Source organism: Protopterus annectens, chromosome 1.part1 (genome assembly GCF_019279795.1).
Source record: "Protopterus annectens isolate FY-2018-M chromosome 1.part1, PAN1.0, whole genome shotgun sequence".
NCBI lineage: Eukaryota > Metazoa > Chordata > Ceratodontiformes > Protopteridae > Protopterus > Protopterus annectens.
This window is the reverse complement of record NC_056726.1, coordinates 1,619,365,778-1,619,393,099: the sequence shown is the minus strand read 5'-3', so window position 1 is coordinate 1,619,393,099 and position 27,322 is coordinate 1,619,365,778. Positions and strand designations below refer to the sequence as shown.

The 27,322-nt window shown below is 42.0% G+C and overlaps 1 protein-coding gene across 1 annotated transcript in view; it reads right to left on the bottom strand.

Annotated features, from left to right (window-relative positions):
• The window catches only part of LOC122811637 (ephrin type-A receptor 7-like), an 810,434-nt gene that overhangs the window by 87,178 nt on the left and 695,934 nt on the right, over nt 1-27,322 (bottom strand). The window contains exon 2 of the mRNA XM_044083619.1: nt 15,770-15,834. Within this exon, the coding sequence (XP_043939554.1) occupies nt 15,770-15,834 (65 nt within the window). The remainder of the gene's footprint in view (nt 1-15,769; nt 15,835-27,322) is intronic.

Genomic DNA, 27,322 nt, shown 5'->3' with positions numbered 1-27,322 from the left:
GATTCCTGTCCCAGAGACATCCCAGACTCTGGAACAAACTAACTATCTATATCAAACAAAAGTCTTCATTAGCACTCTTCATAAAAAATCTTGATGATTGGATGAGAAATAGGAATTTCACCCCAGGGATGCCGTCTGTGGCTCTGCTTGATAAGGGCACAGGAAAATAATTTTCTTGAGTGGCGAAAGCCAGGGTACCCTTTTGGCTAGGCTTGTATAGGCCCTAAGGTTGATAGCCTAGTACCTACCTATGAACCTATGAACCTATATATGTAGACTGTTGCTACTGTAGCAGGGGTTGTCTTAACAGACATACTGTATGTGGGGGGTCACATCTGGTTTTGACATGTGCGCCATTGGCTACTGACAGACATCCTAAGGACATCATAGTACAGTACCACTGCTATCACAGTAATGATCCTGTGGACTACAGCAGAGATATGACCAATATATGTGGACAGTCTGGAGATGTACACAAATCTGCTTCATGCGGGACATGTGGACCATGCCTCACAATGTGGATGTTAATAGCCATGTACATGGGTATATCACGTAAATACTGGACTACATATGTCCACACATTTTATGCATTCACACATGCCAGTGTGTCCTGACACATAATACCTGGTAGTGTAGAGGTCACATGGCCACATAATACCCAGTAGTTAGTGACATACATCTGTACAGAATCCCACTGCTTTTTCAGAAATACACAACAGTTATGGTGGCCTGGCAGCAGTATGTCTTGCAAATAACCGGACATAACAGCACACTGGGTAATTACACTAGCTGCTAGGCATGTCACAAAGCACTGTGCAAACTACAGGCAGACTGCCACAACACTGGACTACATTTTGTTTGTGGGAGTACACATGTACCTGCAACTATAACAGGCTCTACACGTATGTCACAGCAGAGTGTAACAGATACCTGTGAGAATGTGCATAACCACAACCAATGTGAACACAGTCACATATGATATGCAAGCTTAATATGACACTATATGGACTGCCTGATAAACACCATCCTCATATATATAAATAGAACATGCTGGAGGGACAGATTCATCACCCAGAGACTCTCTATGCTGTGGAACAAAATCCCGGTACATGTGAGGCAGAGCACCTCTCTGGCCTTGTTCAAGAGGAATCTTGACCAATGGATGGGAGATTGCAGATATACCCCAGGGATTACTTCAGTGTCACTGCTTGACAGAGGCACAGCAAAATGATAGGCATAGTTTTTATTCAAACTAAAGGGGTGGTGAAAGCCACATAACTATGGGCTAGGCTTATAAATGCCCTTGGGCAGATAGCCTAGTATGAACCTATGAACCTATGAACCTATGATATTTGCCACTCACATACTAACCCTACATACGCTGAGTCATGACACAGTGTGGTCTGATGCCTGTCTGTGTTATGGGACATGTGTGTGTTTGGCCCTACAGACATGTGAGCAAAGAGGGTACCATACACTGGAGCAGCATGTAACATCAGATAAAACAGGACCAAGAACAATGGCATCTACCACAGTCTGTGCACAGCCCAAGGTACGTATTGGCAATACACATACTGTCGACAATCACCATAAGTACACAGACCCCAGTACTGTACACACAACCACAGAATGCCCAGGTTATGTCCTCAGAAACAACCCCCTACTATACATAACATGTCTAGCAGTCTGATATTTGACTGGCTTTTTATCAGGTATGATGTCAATAAATAATGGTGTACATAACATATGCACCTCTTACTACATGACATATGTACAAAGGTTGGCAGACTTGTGGCTGGAGCTACAAACACTGGCTCAATACTGGCATGTTGCTGTGATAACCTCATACATTTACTGTCATACCAGGGTTTGTTGTGACATATGTCCTATGAGGGATATGAAGTCAGTAACATTCATGGCTGTCACCATGTACTGACTGCAATCCTCACACTATGCTTCTGCAGTTCACAGATAGGTGTTCTGTGAGTAACACAAGAAACAAAAGGCTCCACATACTGCCCAGTCTGCAGATAACCCTACATATGGGAGTTTCCTCAAACACATAACACTGTCATGACAGGTATTAAATCATGTAAACAAGCCATATCCACACACACCCTGTTAAACCGACATTACTCCGAATGCAGAAGAGCAACACTTACATTCTGTAGTCATGTCTGGCACATTCCCCTCCTGTCTGTTGGCCTGTTTCCACAGTGTATGTTGTTAGAGGTAAATCCCAATAACATCTGTGATGTTGTTTGCCAAACACCAAATTTAGGTCCTGCTCACAGTGAATGTAAAGGCCCAACACCAACTTGATGTTCCTAGATATTGGAGTGTGTTTCCATGCAATTGGCTATGGGAATGTTACCTTAGCTGTTCCTCATGCAATCAGCTAGAGGGGGACTGCAAGGTATATCTGATGGTGAGTGACATCTGCAACATATAGTAGTGATAAGGTAGGTGTAGTACACGTGCCTGTCCACATGAACAGGTGTCAACATCAACACAGCCACACTCTCTCAGGGACTCACACACATTACCACACTTGGCAGGGTCAGGAATAGACTTTCTAACTAGCTAGTTTGCCACAATACAGTAATGCTCAGGTATCACATGCACCACAGGGGTTATCTGGATGTTATATGGGCAAAGGGTAAGTGAAGGTGTCTGACATCAGACAGCATGCTTCAGTAGGCCAATGGGAGTTGTGAGTGTGAATGTGGTCGAAAGCATCATACTCCACACACACAGACACAGGGTGCCAGTACTGACACTCATGGGTGCATTGCTTCATGGGTGTGTAATGGTTGACTGTGCCAGAAGGCTGTACAAGGCTACGTGAAGGGTATACCTTGGCATCAGGCCACATGACAATGGTCTGCAGTGTGGCTCAGGCATGTAGTGTCTGGATTGGCCCACACAGGTGGGTAATGCATTCACCATCCAGTCACCTGGGTTACTATTGTGTGTGGCCAGTGCTGTGCAGTGCTTGTCATGTCTGTGTTCTATAGTCCATGACACAGACAGTGTCTGGGATGTGCACACGTCCCACATGCATGTTCAGTGACATGTGCAACTGTACCTGGGGTACCTGGCCCATGCTGTATACACAGATTATCATCAGATGTGCCAGTCCTGGCCTCATGTGGTGGGAACTGGTAATGGGCACCAGGTTGACCCTGCATCTACATTGATAGCATGATACAGGTATCCCCTGGTGTCAGTGGCATCTGTCCATACAAGGCATGTGTTTAAGGCATGGTATGTCCTTTGTGGGTCACATTTGAATGCACCACAGTCGTTGCAGGCATCCAGTGGGGAACATGGTGAAGGCGCACTGTCTGCAATTATGTGCCTATTGTAGTGATGGGACAGGGTGTCATGCCCTCTGTAGTCCACTACAGTCACACCATGGTTACTATCTGTGGGCAATATGCAGGGTACTACCAACAAAGCGGTTGTTGCCTAGGCAAGTGTGTTTCTGCATGAGACATGGGTTGAGAGTGTTCTCTGGGTAATACAAGGGTTGTTTACTTTGTTCGCCGGGCCATGATGTCACATGTAAGGGTATGGATTGGCACCCCAGCCTCTCGGCTATTTGACATCTGTTATCCTTGTAAGATGGACATTGTACCATTTAATAGGCCTGCCACATAAGAAATTTGCAAAACCCACTCTACAATGAGTGCAGTTGTTACACACTCATAGTCACCTCCACACAGGACATACACACACAGTTGCCATGTCTGGAATTAGAACTCCTACCTAACTAGTTCATCACACTACAGCAGCACTCATTTACAGGAAGCATCACAGAGATTGCTAGACTATTTATTCCCCAAAAGTGTATTTCACTGGGAATGACATCAGCAGGCTTGCCTAAGAAAGGCAATGGAGGTTGTATTGACTGTGAATGGCATCAAAAGCATTGCTCCCTACACACATAAACATCCATACTTGCCATGTCTGGGAATAGAACCCCTACCAATCTACTATATCACACTAAACATTGTACTATTATAGGATGCACCATGGAGATTACTGGACTACTCCTTCCCCAAAGGTGTATTTCACTGGGAATGACATCAGCAGGCTTGCCAAAGTAGGGCAATGGAGGTTGCATTGACTGTGAATGGCCTCAAAAGCATTGCTCCCTACACAAACAAACACACACACACACACACACACACACACACACACACACACACACACACACACACACACACACACACACACACACACACACACACACATCCACACTTGCCATGTCTGGGAACACAACTCCTACCTAACTAGGTTTATCATACTGCAGCATTACACAGTTACAAGATGCACCACTGAAATTACTGGGCTACTCCTTCCCCAAAGGTGTATTTCAATGTGAATGACATCAGCAGGCTTGCCAAAGTAGGGCATTTGACTTGTAGTTAACGTGACTAGCCTAAAAAGCATTGCTCCCTACACAGACAAACACACACTTGCCACATCTGGGATTATAACTCCTACCTGACTGGTATATCACACTACAGCATTACGCAGTTATAGGATGTGCCACAGAGATTACTGGGCTATCCCTTCCCCAAAGATGTATTTCACAGTGACTGACATCAGCAGGCTTGCCATAGTAGGGCTATGGGGAGGGCAGTGTGTGCGCATGGGCCATAATCCATTCATCTAGAGGTAGACACACCACACTCAGGCACACATGGGTTTATATTCTGCAGGTAGATGTATACAACTGCTAAATGACTACTGCCTTGTATTGTCATGTTGCACAATTAGCACTTGCACCACAGAGTCTATAATGCTGAGGGATATCAGAGGCTAATTTCTACGGTGAGTGACATTTACACATCATGTGGTTGTAGCCATTTGGCTGTGTTCTGTGTGGGACAGGCCTCATGATGGAAGGCTCTTTGTCATTGTCACTCTCTTCCACACATCTATGTATGTGTACTTTTGGCATATGATAGTGTGTAGTCCTTGGATATATGTATGTATTACTATCCAATGTGTGTGCAAAGCATGACTGGTGCATCTGTCAGATATGTATGGTCCACTGTTGTTGAGAGATATGGGCTTCATTTCTTTAAGAGTGTGAGCATGTCTAGTATGATCTTTCAGTATTTTGTTGTCTGACATTGCCTTCATTTCTCTAAGTGTGAGAGCATGCCCAGTATGCCCTTCTGTATTGAATGTGTGGATCCATTCCAGGTAGATTGTACTCTAGTGCAGACTTTTGTGTTCTACACATACGGCTAGCAAACTGTTTCTGCAGGATATTTGTAGATCAGTTTTCAATATGGGGTCAAACTGGGCAAGAGATAGTGGGTACTGTAGGTAATTGTGTCTCTGCTGCTTCTGCTACATAGTCCTGGTGTTGGCAGAGATATTCAGACATGTGTAGTGTTACACTGTCATGTTTTATATCCTCAAGTACTGTCAGGTAGACATTTTTGCTCACAGTGATGTCCTGGGTAATATAGGGCAAATGCAGCTGTGTCTAGTATTGTGGTCAAATGCCTACATATTCCTGCAAACTAATGCCATTCTGGAGTTGGAGCTGCAGACACTTGCTACTGGGTCTGTGTAACCAGTTCAGCACCTTGGTACAGTGGTGGTAGAGGATCCCATACTTGTACATCCATCGACGTGACAGTATGGCCTTATCTTGCTGTGGCAATACCTCAGAGGTGTACAGATTCACACAGGTTACCCCAAGGCAGGGGTCATAAGTCAGGACATTACCCCTGTTGTGGTGTATGGGCAGGTTTGTAGCCACCCATTTTTGTGTTTGCAGCCAGGGATAGTATGTGCACACGGCTGTGTTTTGGATTTTGCACATTCCATGCTGTCCATGCTCCCACCCCCTCTATTATTCTATCCTCTTCTTTATATTATGCAAACATTCTCTGATACTTTCCTTATAGTTATCACCTCATCACAGCAGTGTATTGGTGTTGGTCCACAGTTCATGCAGTGAGACATGGTGGACATGTTACTGTGGTTTGTCCACTTGGCCTTGCATATGGGTTCTGTGGACTGTGTTATGTTGTTATTTGGGAGTCCATGCCATAACACACATTGGCAGTATGGGTGAGATGCAGGCATTTGGCAGAGGACTGTGGGCCATTTGGTAGTGATGCAGGCCAGCTGTAGCAGGGCGCTGCATTCTGTCAGTCCTACAGTACCAGACTGCCATACAATATATTCCCTTGGGGTGACAGGGTAGGTGTGCTAGGTATTCATGCCAATACTTTCTGTCAGTATTGATTTGGTGGTGTGGATGCTGGCAAGGTGCTACTTACAGCTAGGGACACACCTGCATGGGACACCTGCACTGCATGCTGTATTCTTTCTCTGTTGCCATACACAGGTGGGGGTCATATTGTACCCATTCCCAACAGCAGGGTTAAGACTGGAGAGGTACCTGTGGGTGGTGGTTGGGTGAGCTGGGTGCATGTGTGCTATGGACACTACTTTCATCTGACTCACAGATATACATGGGGCATTCCACTTATGCTGGCTTGTGCAGGGACATCAGCTGTTTCTCAGTACATCATTTGTATGACCTTTGTGATCTGGAGTGTTTGGCTAGATGGCATCGGTATTCCCTACTACAAGCCCAGATGATGTGATGCAAAACTGTATGTACAATTCCAAGTGTGTGTCCATTACATGGTTACACATTATACACTGTCTGTCTGGGGTACTTCCCCTGTGTACTGCTTATATATCTGGCCAAACAGTCGTGCCATGTCCATCTTTCAGATGGTGACACATATTACCTCCATACATTTACAATGGCTTACTGCTAGAATGTAGAAAAAACAGACACTGATTCGCAACAAAAGAGAAGGTATTCCAGTGGATTTGGTGGCAATTACTGCTAGAATGTGTTATACTGGGGAGAATTGTGTTTGGCACTGCAGTTGTGAGGACTTGGCCCTGTCATCAGTAGTACTGGGCAATGGCCACCTGGTCAAACCTCACCATGCATACATACTGACCACTCTCACACAATATGAAACACACACCAACCTAACACACACATACCTGCATATTGTACAAATGCTACAATCTATCCTGCTACCTTGGCCACCTCAGGTAATCTGTGCTCCACTGGTGTTATACCTACACATACATGTTACTACATTTCTACATTGGATTGGGGGGGCACACTTGACTGTTACTACAGTTCTACATAGGATTGGGGGGCACACCTGATTATTATTACGTGTCTACATTGGATAGGGGGGCATACCAGACTGTTACTACATTTCTACATAGCATTGGGGGGGCACACCTGACTGTTACTATATTTCTACATAGGATTGGGGGGGCACACCTGACTGTTTCTACATAGGATTGGTGGGCACACCTGACTGTTTCTACATTTCTGCATAGGATTGGGGGCACACCTGACTGTTCCTACATTTCTACATAGGATTGGGGGGCACACTTGACTGTTTCTACATTTCTACATAGGATTGGGGGGCACACCTGACTGTTTCTCCATTTCTACCTAGGATTGGGGGGCACACCAGACTGTTACTACATTTCTACTTAGGATTGGGGGGCATACCTGACTGTTCCAACGTGTCTACATCGGATTGGGGGGCACACCAGACTGTTATTACATTTCTACATAGGATTGGAGGGGGAACACCTGACTGTTTCTACATTTCTACATAGGATTGGGGGGCACACCTGACACTTGTACACATTTGCTATGACTGTACTGGTATGTCAGGTACTCCATTTAATTCTGTATTTTAACCTATCATGCTGACTAGAGGCATATCAGTGTACTACAGATCTTAGGTTTGATTGACCTACGTATCAGTTTCTGACTTCTTACCCTTCAGAACTAACATCCCACTGCATGACCTGATGTAGTCTGTCTGTGTAGGCCTGGGGGGAGGCTACCCATAGCCATCATTCAGAAGCCTTAGCACAGCCTTTGTTTGTGTTTGTCTACACCTGTCCTGCTGGCTGAGACTGTTGGGTATGTGAACTTCCCTGACTAGCATGTGTGTGTGTCATATAGACACACATGTGGCCCAGCACATTTCCTGCAGTGGGTTTTGTCACCATGTGTAGTACTTGCTACTATGGTGACACCAGTATTTGTTACAGATCTGTGCTGCCACTATAGGTGTCTACTATCTGCTGGCATCCCATTCAGCCACCCGAGTCTCTTGCATGCTCACATCCATACCATAGATACAAGTAACAACACACATACTACTACATTCAGCAATTGGTAGGAAGAGTGACCTACCTTGTGGGTGTGCCAGTATTGAGGATGGTGCTGGAGGGCTACCTATGTTGGATGCACATAGTACATTCCATATACATGGTTGAGCATTGGGAGTGTCATGTTTGGCATCCCTTTTACTGTATGTGCGAGTCAGAGAGAGGTGTCATTCCATGGGTCTCTACTGTGTCAGTGTATGTGCTATGCATTGCCTCTTTGCCAAGGTCAGGGTATACTGGGCATGCCTCCTTCTGCCTACTGGGGCAGGCTCAGGTTGTTCCTCCTCCGAGTCACTCTGTGCCTGTGCAGGCCTTGGCAATGGTGGGGGGTTGTGTGGCCCTGCCCCTTGCTGTTCCTGCTGCAGCAGTTTCCAAAAGGATCATATTGTATAGCATGGCACATACGATGACAATTTGAGTACATGTAGCTAATGAGTACTGCAAGGCTCCGCCAGAAGTTTCAAGGCACCGGAACTGTGACTTGAGCATCCCAAACACACACACACACTCTATTATAATTCTTGTCTGTGAGTGTGCCTCATTATGGAGTTCTTGTTTGGGTGTGTGTGCATTTCTGATGAGTGTTATCAGCCACGGCTCCAGTGCATAACCAGCAGCCCCCACTAAGTGACCATTAGGGATGTCACCATTGGCAAATCTCTGGTACAGCTATGTCAGATGCCAGATGTGGGAATCATGATAGCTTCCAGGTCAGCCAGCACACACATTCATTATAATGGCCTGGGCATCACACAAGACCTGGAAGTTGATGGAGGGAAAGCCCTTGTGGTTGATCTAGACCCAACCTCGCTCACAGGATGGTGATTTGATGCATATGTGTGTGCAGTCTATAGCACCCACTACCTCAAGGTATTCTGCTATTTGGTGGAAGAGACACATATTGCTGGCCAATGACTCATCGGTGTTGCGGAAATATATACATGCTCACCGGCATGTGCTGACATGGCATCCAGGAACTGATGGAATACCCTGGATGCTGATGCCTGTGAGATCCCCATGATATCCCCAGCTGGCCTTTGGAAGGTACCTGTGGCTAGTATTTGTAGGCCTACACATACCTTGGTATCCACTGGGATGGAATCCCCTCTGTTAGTTCTGTGTGTCAGGCGTGGCCGGCACAGTTCAACAATTTGCTGTAGGAGGTCCCTGTCCTCCCTATAGTGCTCCACTTTCTCCAGCTCATGTAGCCCCTGGTAGGTTATCCTGGGTCTGACTCTCTTATCCATCTCCTCACTGTGGGTTGGTCGACAACATTCTCATCCTCACCACCCTCAGAGTCTCTTCCACATGTTGATGTATGATAGCTACTGCAGCCCCTATCATTTTCTTGTTTTCGTTTGTTAAAATTTCCCAACTTGTATACACCAGTGGTGTAGAGTATGTGGGAAAACCAGAGTGAAAGGTGTTTGCATAGTTTATAGTAGTGTTCTGGGCTGGGCTGATCTGCTGCCTGTGTAATTGGCTGATTCTGATACATTTCACCTGCCAGCTATGCTAGTTCTCCTTGATTGTCTTCCTACTACTGTTTTCCCTTCCCATTGCCTTCCTGTTTAAGCTCGGGGGTGCACCGCGCAAACACAGTGTTCAAATGTGCACAGAGCTGCTACTTCCTGGTTTACTTTTTTTCCTTTAAAACCTGGAGCATGGCACGCACACCTGCTTAGGAAATTTAAAGAGTGCTAGGCAGCCTCAGACACACCCCCTTGCTTAGCTCTGCTAAGCTAAGGGCAAACCCAAACTACAGGGCTCCAATCTGCTTACAGTATGCCTGATACCCCCCGTATAATGTCAGCTAACTCCTAGGCTTGCACCAAGCTATTCCTCTACTTACACTGTTGGGTGCCTTATTAGCACTGAGGGGAAATCTGGGATTCAGTATCATTTCCCTCATTTGCATAGGATTGCCTGCTAATGCATAGTTACAGGTCCCACACTGAGCCTCCCCCCTTAGCAACCACTATTCACTGGCCATGTTGTCTTCTCCCTGCCATTGAGTATAATGGCAAAATAGTGATTTTGGTTAGAATGCTTATTTCAGGTTAATTTTTTAATTTTTCGCCCAACCCTGTTTGCACGCAGCTGCCCTGCGCATAAACAGCCGAAATTGGCTAAAAAAATAGTTATTTGTTTTTTTTAAAACTGTTTTCCATGCCAATGGCCATATATTTGGCCATTGGCATGCTTTACATGTTTTATACACCCTTTATTTGGAGCTGTCATGGGTCCGTTTTGAAATTTGCAGAAATGTACTCGGTTACTAACCGAGTACATTTCTTCAGATTACACTAGTCCTGCACGGCTGGCTGCCAGCTTCCTGGATAGCAAATTCACCTCATTTGCATGCTTTTCACCTGCAAATGGGGTAATTTGCATACAGGAGATATGTCCATGCAGGAATAGTGCAGGAGCGCTCGTGCACTTCCCTGCAGCTTATTCCTGGATTGCATGGCGGTCATATTTTCTCCTGGAGCTCCTGCACTGCACCTGCACATCGTGTAGTGCTTACTGAATCCGGGGTATGTCTGACTATGTTTTTTTTAATTTTATATTTTTTATAACTTTATATTTTTTCTGGGGGGGGGGGTTCTAGCAATATTCCCTGGCCTTCCTACCCAGTGCCCCATACCATGTTGGTTATTCCACTTACTCCTTATCCAAGATACTTTCTCCAGCATTAGCTGGGTTCAGTCATGGAACTTAAAGATATCCCAGGGGTCTTGACCATCACCATTGCACTATTTTTTGTGATGCCCTGCCCACCACTCCTCCCATCCACGTGGTAGTGTGGTGATGCTCAAATGATAGTTATGCAATGGGGGGAGGGGCGCAGTGTTTCATCCTGCTTCCACAGCAGTTCAGCCATGTTGCCTATCACCCTTTAACCCTCTGTGATCCATGTCCCCTCAATGCTGCATCCCCAGCCTCTAACAGAGTTTGCCACAGGGAACATTCATGTAACCCCAGCCTTGCTGGGATGAACATACTCATCACTCCCTTGCTGCCCCATCAGTCACCCCAAGCCACTAATTAAACTGTTATTTGGGCTGTGGTTAGGATATCATCCCGCTGTGCTATAGGAGAAGCTGACTACTCATTTGATGACTTGAAAAGTTTTATTTAAGCACCTGCAAACAGGTGCTCCATGCCTATCAAGAATGCCTGCACCTGCTGAGATACTGCCTTAGCAAACATTGCTTCAACAGTGGCTACTTGTCTTTATCAAAGAAAATCTGGGGGGGTGGGGGGGTTAAAAGCTGAAGCACTCTTCAAGAAAAATCTTGATGATTGGATGGGAATTAGGAAATTTACCCTGGGTATCACCTGTGTGGCTCTGCTTCACAGGGGCACAGGAAAATAATTTTCTTGGGTGGCAAAAGCCAGGGTACCTTTTTGGCTAGGCTTGTATAGACCCTAGGGCCCATAGCCTAGTACCTACCTATGAACCTATGAACCTATGAACCATGAAACTGCTGCAGTGCCTGATGAATGTATTGCTTCATGTGTTACAACAGAAATACAGACCATCCTGCCACCCTACACCACTCAGAAAGTAGTATCTTGGTATATAAAAGGAGGTGGGGTGGAGTTTACTCTGTTAAAGGCTGTAATAGCCGAGGCGCTATAGATTTTTGCACTGGTTTTATAATAAAAGGATCTCTGATCAGATTTCATTGGCCTTCTGTTTGTGGTAACAGTATTCTTTCAGTTTTTTGAAGTGGTTCCATTAGTATCTTACTTTAGTTTGAATGGAAGGAAGCATCATTTTGTGTGCTTACAAAGGGAGTGGAGAAAGGTTAAGTGTTGGGGGGGGGGGTCACAACAACAAAATCCTACAATTACTGAATGTAATTTTTTGTTACATTTCTCACCTTCATTTTTTGAGAAATAATTTACCCATTTTGACACCCCCTACAATCTGGTGTCTTTAGGAAGCTGCCCCATTTGCCCCATTCTTCCTCCACCTCTGGGGCATGGCTCTGAAGCAATTGATGTGAAAAAAAAAGGAAGTGGTCCCCAGTCTCACAACAGCAGTACCAAAAGAGTCCTCTCTCAATTTTTCTTTTTTATTGTATAACTCTTGGAGGTTTTTGCTGATGCAGCATTTTCTTTGCCTTTCTGCGCCATCACCTGTTGTTAATCATTAATGTCCATTTGTCTAACCTTTTTAAATGTCTTGTGGGGGAGATCTGTGGATGTTTAGTGAGAGATGATAAAAGTTAATTGCACATGCAGATATCTGGTACATTTTAATTATAGCTGATTAGTCATCAATATTACTTCTTTGTGGTGTCGTCACATAGATACTGAAGTCCAGGTCAGGTTGCTTCTTGAGACTTTTCTCCTTAATAATCACCCAGGCATGTTGCAACAACATAGGTGGCATCATCCATCCCAAATTAACAGAGCAGGCTGGTAATGTTTCAGTCCATACCCTTTAAACATGTTCTTAAGGACACAGGATGTTAAACAGGTCTGGGTCACAGCAGCACAAATTGCACCAGTAGGCCAGTCTTTCTTGTTTTGAAGATCTTGGTTAAGAGTAACATTTTTTTAGAACTAGCAATAGCTAGCAGTAATAGTAAAGCTAAGCTTCCGTATCAACAAAAATAACAAGTAAGCAGGAGAATGAACTTACACAATGGCTTAAAGCTTAGAGAAACAAATTAAATTTTAAAAATCACAGTATTTTAACTTATAGCTCAAAGGTAGGGTGTCCATCTGTAATACAGGCAATGCTCCTTCAAACAGCATATGGGGTATATGGGCTATGGTGTGCTCGGAGCTTTGAGGTAAGCAAATATATACATTGTCATTTCTCTCTCTCTTTCTCTAACTCTCTCTCTCATGTAGAGGAAAGGGATAAAGAGTGCTCCCGTAGTAGGAACTAGGGTGATGCTCACAGGCTTTCGAGTTCAAGGCTGGGCATGGCTGGTAAGACTGACATGCATATTAAGAACATGCCAGCTGTATTCCTACTATCACATGTCTAGATCTTTAAAACAGCAACAGAACAGTAAGACATGGAAAGGTTGTACCTACCACAATCCAGTACCCTGCACTCCAGCTGTCCACCAAGTCCCTTACTAGAAGTGAATAGATAAAGCAGGGAATGGAGAGGAACCTTGGGAAATTATATTAATGGATGGATGTTCGGGGGGGCATAGACAAAAAATGTGTAAAACTTTAAAGAGGTATTCATTAGTAACTGAAATGTTTTTTTTTTTTCTTTCAGAAATACTTTTCTTACACTGTAAAAGGCCAACTCAGTTATTAAACCATGGTTGCAGAAATATTTGTTAGAAATTAATAAGCCCTTGTTAAGGTAACTTGTGTGCGTAGGCAGTAATTATAGTAAGCTAAATCAGCAGTGAGGGAGATTTTCATCACTATAAACTGAGCAGTGTATTCACACCTACTCCACAGGAGTGCTCGGCAGAGTTTGCTATGTAGCCACATGTTCCTATAACTTCAGGAGGTTATTAAAGGAAATCTTGAACACATACTTCAATGTTGGTTAACCCTGTTATATACCAGTGAAATCTTCTGGCAGGGCTCCTTCCTCATCCACGCAGAGCAATCATATTTGAGCAGAAATACAAGTAATATCTGTGTGCTAATGCTTCTACTGCATAAATAAGAAGCATGGTTAAAAGAAAAAAATATATTTAAATAGAAAGTGTAATCTCTTAAGGTATTTCTGGCAATGCTATACTAATTCTTAATTTTGGAAACTATTTCATAACTTTTTCCAGCTTACTCATTTTTTTGTAGTGTTATTTCCAGTCGCCTATAGGATTATACGTAAATAAGCATACATGTGAAGTGGTACTGGTGGAAAAAATATATGTGTATTTCATAAAATATGCTTATAAAAAATATGAAGAACCATCCAACAAACACGGCTGAATGCTGCACATTTATGGAAACAGAATAGCAATAAACACTTTAAAAATAAAAACAGTAACAATGAAAAGCGCTTTCACACTCTACATGCTTCTTCAGATCTAAAATCAAAAAAACACATAATGATACATTTAAAAAACAAATAAGCAATGAAACATTATATCCAATAAACTGTAGCCAATCGGAAGCACACCGATTAAAACTCAATGAAAAAGTCTGCAAGCTTTCAAGGCGGGTTTTAAAGGTATCACACCTTTAAATCCTGACATCTTATCTGCTTGTAGTGTGGCTATCCATTTCATTTCAGTTATTTCCATCCTATTAACAGCATCACCCCCCCAATATTATTTCTAATGAGTTGTAAAGACATAAAACAAAATAAATGGCCTGTGTTAGAGGCAATGTGCTTGGTAAGTGTGTTGGACATATTCCCAGTTCTTATGTCACTCCAATGTCTAAGGATCTGTTCCTTGAACTGTCAATTCGTCTTGCCCAAATAGAAATTATTGCAGAGTTTGCAGACAGCCACATTTACCAAATCAGTGCTTTTACAGTCTGTATACAGTTTCATAAATCAAAAAAGAGTACATTGCAAGTGTGTCATTATAAGATACATTTTCTACATACTGAGCAAATCTCAAGAGTTTTCAGCTATAAACTGACCATAAAATAAAAGTTTGATTTATCAATTCATGTAACTTAGACAAAATGTCAATTGGATGCCAAAGGTTATTAATGATACTAAGAAGGTTCAGTAAATATGCAACCCATATACCTTAAAAAATAGTTGTTACAGATGCGTTATCCAGAAATTATTTACATGACCAGCTGTTGGCAAATACCATAGATGGCAACACTGCCTATGTGCAGATCATAAAGATGAATAGACTTGTAGCTATTAAAATACTAGAAAGGTTAAACAAATCACTCAAAATGATCAAATGTGTAAGCTGTTATCTGGCATATTGTAAAATGTAAGGCCAAATCACTGTACAGTAGACAGCCCATGTATAACTACTGTACAGCCAGAGTATGGCTATCTGGGCATCGTGGCTTCTTATTATATGAATACAGATGCATAATGAGCAAAAGTGCTTCATCAAAATGCCTGGGGTTATCAAGGTCTCAGAAAATGTTAAGAAAGAGACAAAATATCATTTGGTGGCAAAGAAAAATGGTACACAACTGAGTTTCAACCGTCTTTTGCTAAATATAGTTTCACCAGTAGTACATCAAGTCCTCACTATTAGCAATCAAATGGTGAAGGAGAAAAAGCAGTAGAAATTACCAAAAAGATACAGTGGCAATCAAATCTTCACAGAGCTCTGATGATGAATCAAATTACTTCACACACTGCGACAATAGAAATATCACTCACTGATAATGTTTGGAAGACAAATGCAAACTGGCATACCAGTCATGGAGTAAAAACTTCAGATGAACGAAACTAAGTATGGATAATTAATGTATATATGTTACAAAAGCTAAGAATGAAGCAGACAAGAATGACATTAAATACCTACTCACAGAATAAAAAATAAAAAGAAAGCAATAAAGAAATAAAAGGTTTTCTACTTACTCCATTAGCAGGGTGTGAGGTCCAGCCCAGCTCTGCCTGCGACTCCTTAGAATCCAGCAAAACAACTAAAATAAAATATAAAAATAATTTAAAAATACAGCACTTAAATGTGTCTGTAAAAATACTCTGGCAATATCTGATTTGTCAAGGTCAGTGTGACAAAGCTACTGAGTGACTGTATATTTGTATAAATATGTGTGTGTGTGTGTGTGTGTGTGTGTGTGTGTGTGTGTGTGTGTGTGCGTGTGCGTGTGCGTGTGCGTGTGTGTGTGTGTGTGTATATATATATATATATATATATATATATATATATATATATATATCAGAATATATTTAGACAAAGTTCAAAGGACAAAATCACCACTGTAACTGGTACTGGCACGCCTAAAAATGGAGAACATCTATATCTATGCAGTAACTGAGACCTGGTTCAAGGCTCCAGAGAGCAGCCCTGCAATACCAGGCTAAAACTCTTCCCACACTTTTTGGCCACCAAATCAGGACCAAAACACTAAAGGTGTCAATATTCACCAGGGATATTCACACCACCAGCCTAGTTGCCCAACACAATGCGTCTGAAATTCTCCAGGTGCAACTAACACTAGGTAAGACTGCAATCCAAATTGTAACTTGCTACAGACCGCCCACCATACCCCAAGATTCTCACTATACCTTTCTAAACATACAGGAAAATATTAAGATAGAACTAAACACCCTAATACTGGGTGATTTTAACTACCCTGCCATTAACTGGGAAAACTACTCATGTACCAACACCTTTGCCCAACGGTTCTTGGAATTCATAAATCCAAACGCCCTGGATCAACTAATCCATAGTCACACCAGGGGCTCCAATATCCTAGACCTGGTCATTACCAACATGGGAATCGATGCTCGACACCTATGGTCACCACTCTGTTAGTCAGGTCTGACCATAAGCTAATCACCCTTAACATCCACATCTCACCCCCACCCCCCAGTAAGAAAACCTCCATAAAAAACTTCTCCAAAGCCAACTTCATCCTACTCAAGTCAGAAGTGACAAACTTCATGACACCCATGCAGACGGGAACTGAAAGTTCAAATGTTGAATCCTACACTAAGGCATTGTATGAGCACATCCACTCATGCATGAATCATGCCATCTGTTGAAATTGAAAACCCCGAAGGAAGCTTACTGCAGATGTGATACAATAATCCAATGAACAAGCGGTAGCTGTGAAACCGTAATGTTAGCACTTTTATTAACCAAGAACTTTCGGAAGGTATAATAACCAACCTTCTTCAGACAAAACAGTTAATGACAAAGAGAGGGAAGATTAAATACTTGTAATCCCTGTATAATAAAAAAAAACTTTTGATAATTTCATGTACATTACACGTAAAAACATTTTTTATATGTGTATAAAAAACACACTATTTCCTAAAAACACCATTGTTTAAAAACAACTCCCTTAAAATCTTAACTTATATCAATGCATACAAATTGTATAAGCGGTTTTAAATATTAGTTAAATAATATACAGTTAATAACCGCATTGAAGAAACGAAAAAACATTTCCACTTAATTTAAGTTATATAAACCTATATATTTACACTGAAATAGTGCAAAACTCTGATCGCCATACAAGACAAGACGGCCCCCCCACCCCCCCACAACTACGACTCACCCACATGAGGGCCACACTTATCAACACACAGGATCATAATGTAACCCTAAAGGCTACCCATAGCTTAACCAAAAAAACATCTGTCTGAAAATCAGAACTGGCGCTATGCTAAATAAGTAAAATTACCTAAAATTACCTAAAATGTCCCAGGGCACATGGTGTAAAGTTGATTGAACCCTAAAGAGTGTGGGTCTAATCTAACATGATGGTATGGTCAATGTTAAGATGGAAACCTGTATTATCTCCTCATAGCTAAAGTTTTGAGGATGCAGGACAAAGAAATGGCATCATTTAATCCAGGATGTATATACGCTGCCGTTCTCACCTGCCAGAACAATTCTTCCTTTTCTAAATTTACCTGCCAAGGGCCACTATTTGGGTCTGTTGCCACTTGTTTTACCACAGCAAAATAAAAAGCATCACTAGGATAGTCTATAACATGGCGGGCTAATGCGTTCTTTAAATCTACTTTTGATATAGCATAAAGGTGTTCATATATGCGTTTCTTAAGTGCCCTTTCGGTCTTTCCTATATAGAAAGCCGAACATAGGTTGCATAGGGCCATGTAAACGACTGCTTTAGACCCACAATTAAAGTTACCCATGACCTTATATGTCTTTTTGTTAATATTAAGTTGTGTCCCTTCTTGGATGTGTTTACATGTCCCACATTGGGTCATGCCCTTACGCCTATTAGAAAATGTTTTTTTGTTTCTCTCCAAGAGGGATTTCAGTGAGAATCCTTTTCTAAATGTAAATCCTGGAGCTGAGCCTAACAGGTCTATTAACTGTTTGTCCTCCTTAATAATTGACCAATTCTTCTGTAAGATATCCCTGATGTAATGATGGTCTACTGAAAACGTACACAAGAACTTTATTCCTAAATCTACCCTAACACTATTCGTTGTTTCAATTTCCATGTTGTCCTGATTTATATAAATGTCAGAGTACCCTGAGTTTAAAATAGGCTTGAAATGTCCAACCAGCCTTTTACTCTCTACTTCTTTTTTAATTTCAATAAGAAGGACTTGGGGATAACCTCTATTTGCAAACATACTGCTTAATTTGTCGCACTCATTGTTGAAGTCTACATCCCTAGTAGTCATACGTGCCGCCCTTACCATCTGCCCTTTCACCACCGCTTTCTTTTGATGGTAAGGGTGGCAACTACTGAAATGTAGAAACCCATTCTTGTGTACGTTTTCAGTAGACCATCATTACATCAGGGATATCTTACAGAAGAATTGGTCAATTATCAAGGAGGACAAACAGTTAATAGACCTGTTAGGCTCAACTCCAGGATTTACATTTAGAAAAGGATTCTCACTGAAATCCCTCTTGGAGAGAAACAAAAAACATTTTCTAATAGGCGTAAGGGCATGACCCAATGTGGGACATGCCATCAGTGTAAACACATCCAAGAAGGGACACAACTTAATATTAACAAAAAGACATATAAGGTCATGGGTAACTTTAATTGTGGGTCTAAAGCAGTCGCCTATGCAACCTATGTTTCTATATAGGAAAGACCGAAGGGCACTTAAACGCATATGAACACCTTTATGCTATATCAAAAGTAGATTTAAAGAACGATTAGCCATGTTATAGACTATCCTAGTCATGCTTTTTATTTTGCTGTGGTAAAACAAGTGGCAACAGACCCAAATAGTGGCCCTTGGCAGGTAAATTTAGAAAAGGAAGAATTGTTCTGGCAGGTGAGAACGTATACATCCTGGATTAAATGATGCTCCTGCATCCTCAAAACTTTAGCTATGAGGAGATAATACAGGTTTCCATCTTAACATTGACCATACCATCATGTTAGATTAGACCCACACTCTTTAGGGTTCAATCAACTTTACACCATGTGCCCTGGGACATTTTAGGTAATTTTAGGTAATTTTACTTATTTAGCATAGCCAGTTCTGATTTTCAGACAGATGTTTTTTACATTATGATCCTGTGTGTTGATAAGTGTGGCCCTCATGTGGGTGCTTGTCTTGTATGGCGATCAGAGTTTTGCACTATTTCAGTGTAAATATATAGGTTTATATAACTTAAATTAAGTGGAAATGTTATTAACTGTATATTATTTAACTAATATTTAAAACCGCTTATACAATTTGTATGCATTGATATAAGTTAAGATTTTAAGGGAGTTGTTTTTAAACAATGGTGTTTTTAGGAAATAGTGTGTTTTTTATACACATATAAAAAATGTTTTTACGTGTAATGTACATGAAAAAGCACAAGGGGCCCTTTAAATGAAGGCGGATTATCAATTAAAAGTTTTTTAATTAGGGAGGGATTACAAGTATTTAATCTTCCCTCTCTTTGTCATTAACTGTTTTGTCTGAAGAAGGTTGGTTATTATACCTTCCGAAAGTTCTTGGTTAATAAAAGTGCTAACATTACGGTTTCACAGCTACCGCTTGTTCATTGGATTATTGTATCACATCTGCAGTAAGCTTCCTTCGGGGTTTTCAATTTCAACAGTTTGTTTGGCAGTTTTCGTTCAATGAATCATGCCATCCCAAACAGAACCAAGATGCTCTCATCCAAAAAAAGGAAGTCAGTCTGGTGGTTCCCTGCCATAAACAAACTTTACAATAAAAGGAAGAAACTGTTCCAGAAAAGAGGAAAATCCCAGGATGCAAAAAACTCCCTTACCAGCCTCAGTAAGAAAATGAGATCCCTCATAAAATCCTCCAAAGCTAGTTACGAAAATAAAATTGCCAACGATTCCAAAGACAACCACAAGGCATTCTATAACTATGTCAAGAATCTAAATGGCAATGCTCAGATCTGCTCTGAGCTAAAACAGAATGGCATTATATATACTGATCCCAAGGATATTGCCAATATCATGGCAGATCGATTCAGTGCCAACTTCACCCCCCTCTCACCCCCTAAATGGCCCATCTCAATACTGGAAGATTGCCAAATTCTGGTAATAATAGCTGCACAGGTAAAAAAACGCACTTTCCAAAGCTAAGAATACAGCATCCATGGGACCAGATGACATCCTACTACATGAACTACAATATGAACTGGCACCTCACCTAAGTGTCATGTTTAATCATAGCCTCACCTCAGGTTTCATGCCCACTGAGTGGTGCAGAGCTACAGTTATCCCACTCCACAAGGGGGGATCCACCTTGGATCCCAGAAACTATCATCCCATCAGTCTGACAAGCCTTATCTGCAAGGCCATGGAGCGTATTATCATGGAACTTATAAACAAAGACATTGGCAACCTTCAAACACTGGACCCCACCCAGTTTGGGTTTGTGAAGGGCAGATCTTGTCTCCTGAACCTGATTGACTTCTTCAAATCAGTCTCCAGAGCCATGGACAAGGGTAAGGTGGTCCACACAGCCTATCTAGACCTTGCCAAGGCCTTTGACACCATCTTCCACTCTGGAATCATAGATAAACTTACTAAGCTGGGCATTAATCCCTACATTACCCAATGGATTGCTAACTGGCTTACTGATAGAACCCACACTGTAAAAGTAGCCGACTCCAAGTCCAGCTCCAGACAAGTGGAGTACCTCAGGGTTCAGTCCTGGGACCGCTCTTGTTTGGCATCTACTTCTCTGAAGTACAGGCCAACACTAAGGGACTCTGGCTAGCAAAGTTCGCAGATGACTGCAAACTGGGAGCCATTATTGAATCCCCAAATGATGTGGATACTCTACAAAAGTGCCTTACAGAAACAGATGCTTGGTGCCAGAGCCATGGGCTCAAGCTCAATGCCAAGAAATGTATATTTATCCCCTTTGGGAAAAAACATGTACCCGTGAATTACCATATAGGTGGCAGTACGCTAAACACCGAAAGTGTGATAAGAGACTTAGGGACACAGGTGGACAGTGGTCTCAACTTCGATAACCACATCACCACAACAGTTAGGAAATCCTTCTGTGTGGCACACCTCATCACTAAGGGCTTTTCATCCAGAAAAAAGGAGGTCATTGTCCCACTGTACTCATCCCTTATTAGACCCATTATAGAATACAACACCCTGTTTGGCATGTACCTCTCAAGACATCTGAAACAACTGGAAAGGCCGCAGAAATACCTCACTAAAAGAATCACAGGCCTAAAGCAGATGCCCTGCACTGACCGCCTTAAAAATCTCCAGCTATACTCTGTCACATATCGTCTACTCAGAGGCGATCTCTGCTTAACATACAAGGCCATGTCAAATCCAGAGCTGTTGGACATGCTACACTTAAAGAAATCACAATCCCTCAGAGCCACATGCTCCAGGGATCTAAACCTTGTCATCACAATAAACAATTCATGCTGGAGGGATAGGTTCCTGACCCAGAGACTCCCCAGACTCTGGGATAGATTGCCCATACATGTCAAGCAGAGTGCCTCTTTGGCCCTCTTCAAAAGGAACCTTGACAATTGGATGGGAGAAAGGAAATTCACCCCGGGGATCACTTCAGTTGCCCTGCTACACAGGGGTCCAGGGAAGTAAATAGTGTGGGAAGAAATAGCCAGGGAATTGTTATGGCTAGGCTTGTATAGGCCCTAGGGCTGATAGCCTAGTACCAACCTATGAACCTATAAATGTAGATATTTTTCTTCTGTTTGGCTTCTCTACTTCCTCCCAATTCAGACATTAAGCATTGCAATGCAATCTGACTGGAATATATATCATTACTGAAAGTTTACTGGGAGACTTTTGATGCAGAGTGTAGCATATCTTCATTTTAAATTGGTATAACACATGATTTGTTTTGATAAGGAAAATTTGAATTCATGCTGAAATTAAGCAGTTTCTAGTATCAATTAAATCTGGTGGATTTCTGGACCTTAAGAAAAAAATGTGTGACATAATCTTGATTATTAGACAACTGCAAGAGAGAGTTCTGCATGGACAGCAGGTGACGAGGCTCAAAATGGTTTTGACATAATCTTGATTACTGACATTAAGCAGAGAGAGAGAGAGAGAAATGATCTGTAATGTAAAAATAAAAATTAAGTCAAGTTTGCTGCCCAAATATTACAAAACTGTTATTTAGAAGTATGCAAAATCCATGGTTAGTCTTTGGTCTTTTACAGCTTTCTTTGGATTATTACTAACATAGATTTGCAATAAGTTGCAATAACTGTTCATGACTTCATTGCTCTTTCATCATACCATACACATCATGTTGGATGAAATGTGAACAGTTGTGAGAGGGTACTCACAATAAAAACACGGCTGTTAACAGGATCAGTGCTTCAGTACATTCATTAACAAATTAAAGTTAGTCAAATCAGATGTCAGTTTTTTGGACAGACTTCATCACCTGTGGGAGGCTACACCACCCAGAACAAAAGGTGGAATACCCATCTATAAAAAAAAAAACAAGCAACTCACACCATTTTCATTTAACTTTTGGAGTAAGGATTTAACAGCGAATGAGTCAAATGTGACTAAATCCCTTAATCTAATCAACTTGAAAGTGGCATCAGAAATTTCTGAGGATGAAACATTTTGTCTTTCTAAGGGAAAGGTCCTGTCTACTGAATATAGTAAACTTCTTTGAAAGGGTTACAGATTCTGCAGCCTGTGGCCATGCAGTACAAATAATAAACCTTTACCTTCTTTACCTGGATAACGCCTTTAAAAACATTCTTCATGCTGGTATTATACAGAATTGTACACATGGTACTTGTGGCAATATGGACAGCAAACAAGATGAAGACAGACTCCTACAGTACAAGTTGCAGACCTGATAGAAAGTATGATGGTGACCAGCAGTGTCACTCTGACTTTGGTGTTTGGACCATTGTTTTTTGGCCTTTACTTCTCATATCTCCAAACTGAAAGCCAAGACTTCTGCCTAACAAAAGTTGCAAATGACTATAAAAAGGAGGTTGTTGTTTAGTAACCCTGTGATACCCAAACCTCTCAGAATGAACTCTACTTGGTAAACGTACAGTGTATTTTAAATGGGCTCAAACATAATGGTAAAGAAGGATGGGCTTATCACTTTTGGTAGACAATCCTACCTTTCATCATACTGTATAGACAGCACACCACTTATAAAATGAAAGTGTAGTCAGGGATCTAGGAATAAATGCTGATAATTCTATTTCTTTTGGCCATCATATGATAGTGGCTGTCGGGAAATAAATTGATTTAACACAGCTAATTGCTAAATTAATCATTGTCTAAGGAGGTAATCATTCTCTTATACTGTGCATTGATCTGACCACATATCAACAATAGTACCCTCCAATGAGATGTAGTTCCTTAAACATATCAAAGAAATAGAAAGACTTTTATGGTGCTTCAAACAAAAAGCAAGCCTAAAGTCCCCGAGTTATCAAATCAGATGCAAAATCTATCCCTTTATTCAGTGTTTTATAAAATGTTGAGGGAACGTCTCCGACTCACTAACTGTGCCATTAATTGTCCAGGACTTTTAACAAGGACTGGAACCAGGGACATAAATCTTCACCAGCTGACAAATAAGACCTGGTACAGGGACAGACTTATAATCCATTGCCTCCCTGACATAGTGCCTTTTTAGGCAGTCATGAGGACAAAATTGCCAACATGAAAAATTCTTCTAAATGAAATTTAAAGGTCATGCTGCTAAATGCTAGGAGACTTAACATGAACCTGCACTCATTGCAAACAGTCCTCACCCTGGAAGATGCTGACATTTGTGCAGTCACTGAAACCTGATTCAAAGCTGCGGAGAGCACCACTGCCTTACCAGGTTACTTGTGCTACCATACCTTCAGACCCCAAATGGAGGTCTACAAAGCCAGAAGAGGTGGTGTTTCATTTATCAAAGACATACACACCTCCAGGCTGGTCAAACAGTATGATGCACAGGAGACACTCTGGGTGCAGTTAACTGCTGAAAAAACACCTATTCAAGTCATAGCTTGCTACAGACTCCTAAGGTGACTCAGGGGCCCACGCCACATATCTAAACATACTTGAATCCATCGAGATTCAGCTGTATACAATGATCCTGGGTGACTTTAACTACCCAAACATAGAGTGGAAGACCTATTCTAACTCAAACATGAGTGCCCAGAGATTCCTCGAATTTGTGGATCAACTGGTCAACACCCTCACAAGAGGTGAAAATATCCTGGACCTGGTACTAACCAATATGAGTAGTGACTATAGCACCTCTGCAGTGTCATCCTCCATTGTAAGATCTAACCATAAAGCAATGACTTTCGAAGTCACCATCTTCCCTGACCCCACCCCCCACCCCCACCCAGCCAGGGTTGAACAAAAAAAACTTTTACAAAGCTGACTACACCTTCTGAGATCAGAATAGCTGCATTGAGTCAATAATACCTGTGAGGACCAAATAATCTTCCTTAAGGAAGAGCAAACCTGTCTGCTGGGCAGCAGTAATAAACAGACTTTCTAATAAAAGTAAAAAATGACTGTCCAGGACCAAGAAGGAGCAGGTGCCAAGTTGGAAGCAATTTCTTCTTTGTCTGAACAAGCAAATAAGGTCACTGGTGAAATCCTCTAAGGGTAACTTCGAGTCCAAATTGGCCACATCCACTAAGGACAATCACAAGGCCTTCTTTGCATATGTCTGCAATCTCATAGGTAACTCCCAAATCTGCTCTAAATTTATGGTCAAGAATACCGCATACACAAGCGCCATAGATATAGCCAACCTGCTGGCAGACAAGTTCAGAGAAAACTTCACCCTCTGCCCCCCATCAGTAAACCAGGACATTCCCAGCACCTGCCCCCCTCCCCTCAACACCAGGGAGCAGGTCATTAATGCCCTCTCAAAGGCAGAAAATACAGCTTCCATGGGACCCTACAACATCCCTGGCTGTGTCCTACATGAACTCAGGCAAGAGCTCTCAGCACCACTAGGCACCCTATTCAACCAAAGCCTGTACACCGACTTCACCCCTGCAGAATGGAGGACAGCCACTGTTATCCCTCTACACAAAGGTGGAACACCCACCAACCCAGGCAATTATAGGCCCATCAGCTTAACTAGCCTGATCTGCAAGGCCATTGAACACATTATCATGGACCTTATAAAAAAGGACATTGGCAACCTCCAAATGCTTGATCCTACATATTCTGGTTTTGTCAAAGGGAGATCATGCCTGTTAAACTTTGTTCAGCTTCTTCAAAACAGTCACCAAAGCCATGGATGAGGGGAAGACAGTCCACACCACTTAACTTGACCTAGCCAAAGCCTTCTACACTTTTCCCCACTTGGGCATGATAGATAGACTCTCCCCGCTAGGCATCAACCTGTATGTTACCAGGTGGGTGGCTAACTGGGTCACTGATAGAATCCACTCAGTCAAAATAGGGGAAGCCACCTCTAGTAGTAGACCTGTAACAAGTAGCGCACCTCAAGGATCGATCTTGGGGCCTCTACTATTTGGGATATACTTTTCTGGTGTGCATGCCAAAACCAGTGGTGTGTGGCTGACTGCAAGTTGAGCATGGTAATAAATTCTCCTAGTGATGTGAACCATTTCCAATAGGGCCTTACCCAAACTAATGACTGGTGCCAGAATCATTGCCTCAAACTAAATTCCAAGAAATACATCATTATCCCTTTTCAGGAAAATGGTGTTCCCACTAATTATCGCATTAATAACAATTTACTAAGCACGCATTCAGTTGTGAGGGACATGGGCACCCAGGCTGATAGCAACCTGAATTTTGACCACCACATTGCCTCCATTGTACGGAAAGCTTTCTACATGGCCCAACTCATAAGTAAGGGTATTTCATCTAGGAACAAGGAGGTCATAACATCCCTGTACTGCTCCCTTATCAGACCCATTATCAAATACAATGCCCCCTTCGGCATGTACCTTGCCAAGCACATGTAGCAGTTGAAGAGACCACAGACGTTCCTGACCAGGAAAATTCAGGGTCTCAAACACCTATCCTATACAATTAAGCTAAAAGCCCTATTCCTCTACTCAGTCTCATACAGACTGCTCAGAGGTGACCTATTTCTGGCATACAAGGTCATCTCAGACTCAGCCTTGATTTAGTTGCTGCATAGCCATAAGTCAAACTCCACTCATGCAACCCACACGCAAGGCCTCAACCTGGTCTGTGACATTAATAAAACTTGTTGGCAGGATAGATTTATGTCCCAACGACTCCCCCATCTGTGGAATAGACTCCCTCTCCATGTCAAGCAGAGTACTTAACTAGCCCTCTTTAAGAGGAACCTGGATGACTAGATGGGAATCAGAAAATATACCCCTGGGATGCCACCTGTGTCCCTGATGGACAGGGAAAGCAGGTGCTGACTTTGTGGGAACATGAATGAAATTACTGGCTGGGCTTATAAGGGTCTCTGGGCCAATAGCCTAGTATTGTCCTATGAACATATGAACCTATGAACCTATGAACCTATAACTAAAAATGACTGGCTGACTAACAAAAAGATCTACCAATAAACATCTACCAGAATAAATATTAATATATATACAATTTTTGACAAAGATCATTTTATTATCAAATAAATAAATCATAAGATTTGTGTGTCAAAGAAATCATAATACAACTGAAAACATGTATTTTATAGTTTGATTTTTATTAAGTGAACTAAGTGCATAACATAATTTAGGAAGTGAACATAATGCCGTCCGTGCTGCGAAATTTCTTCTAGGTTTGTTATGGATGCAGTATAGGTTGCATACTGGATTTTCTGAGACTTTGAGGGATACCACGGATTTCTCATTTTGCATTACATTGTTTTACCATCTGACATCAGCTATGGGAAATATATTTAAGGCCAAGCATGCACAGAGTACTCTGGGGAAAAGTGTCATGTATTGACTTATGTAGACATAAATTTTCCAATGTGATAAAGCATTTGTCATCAGCTCAGTTGTGTGGA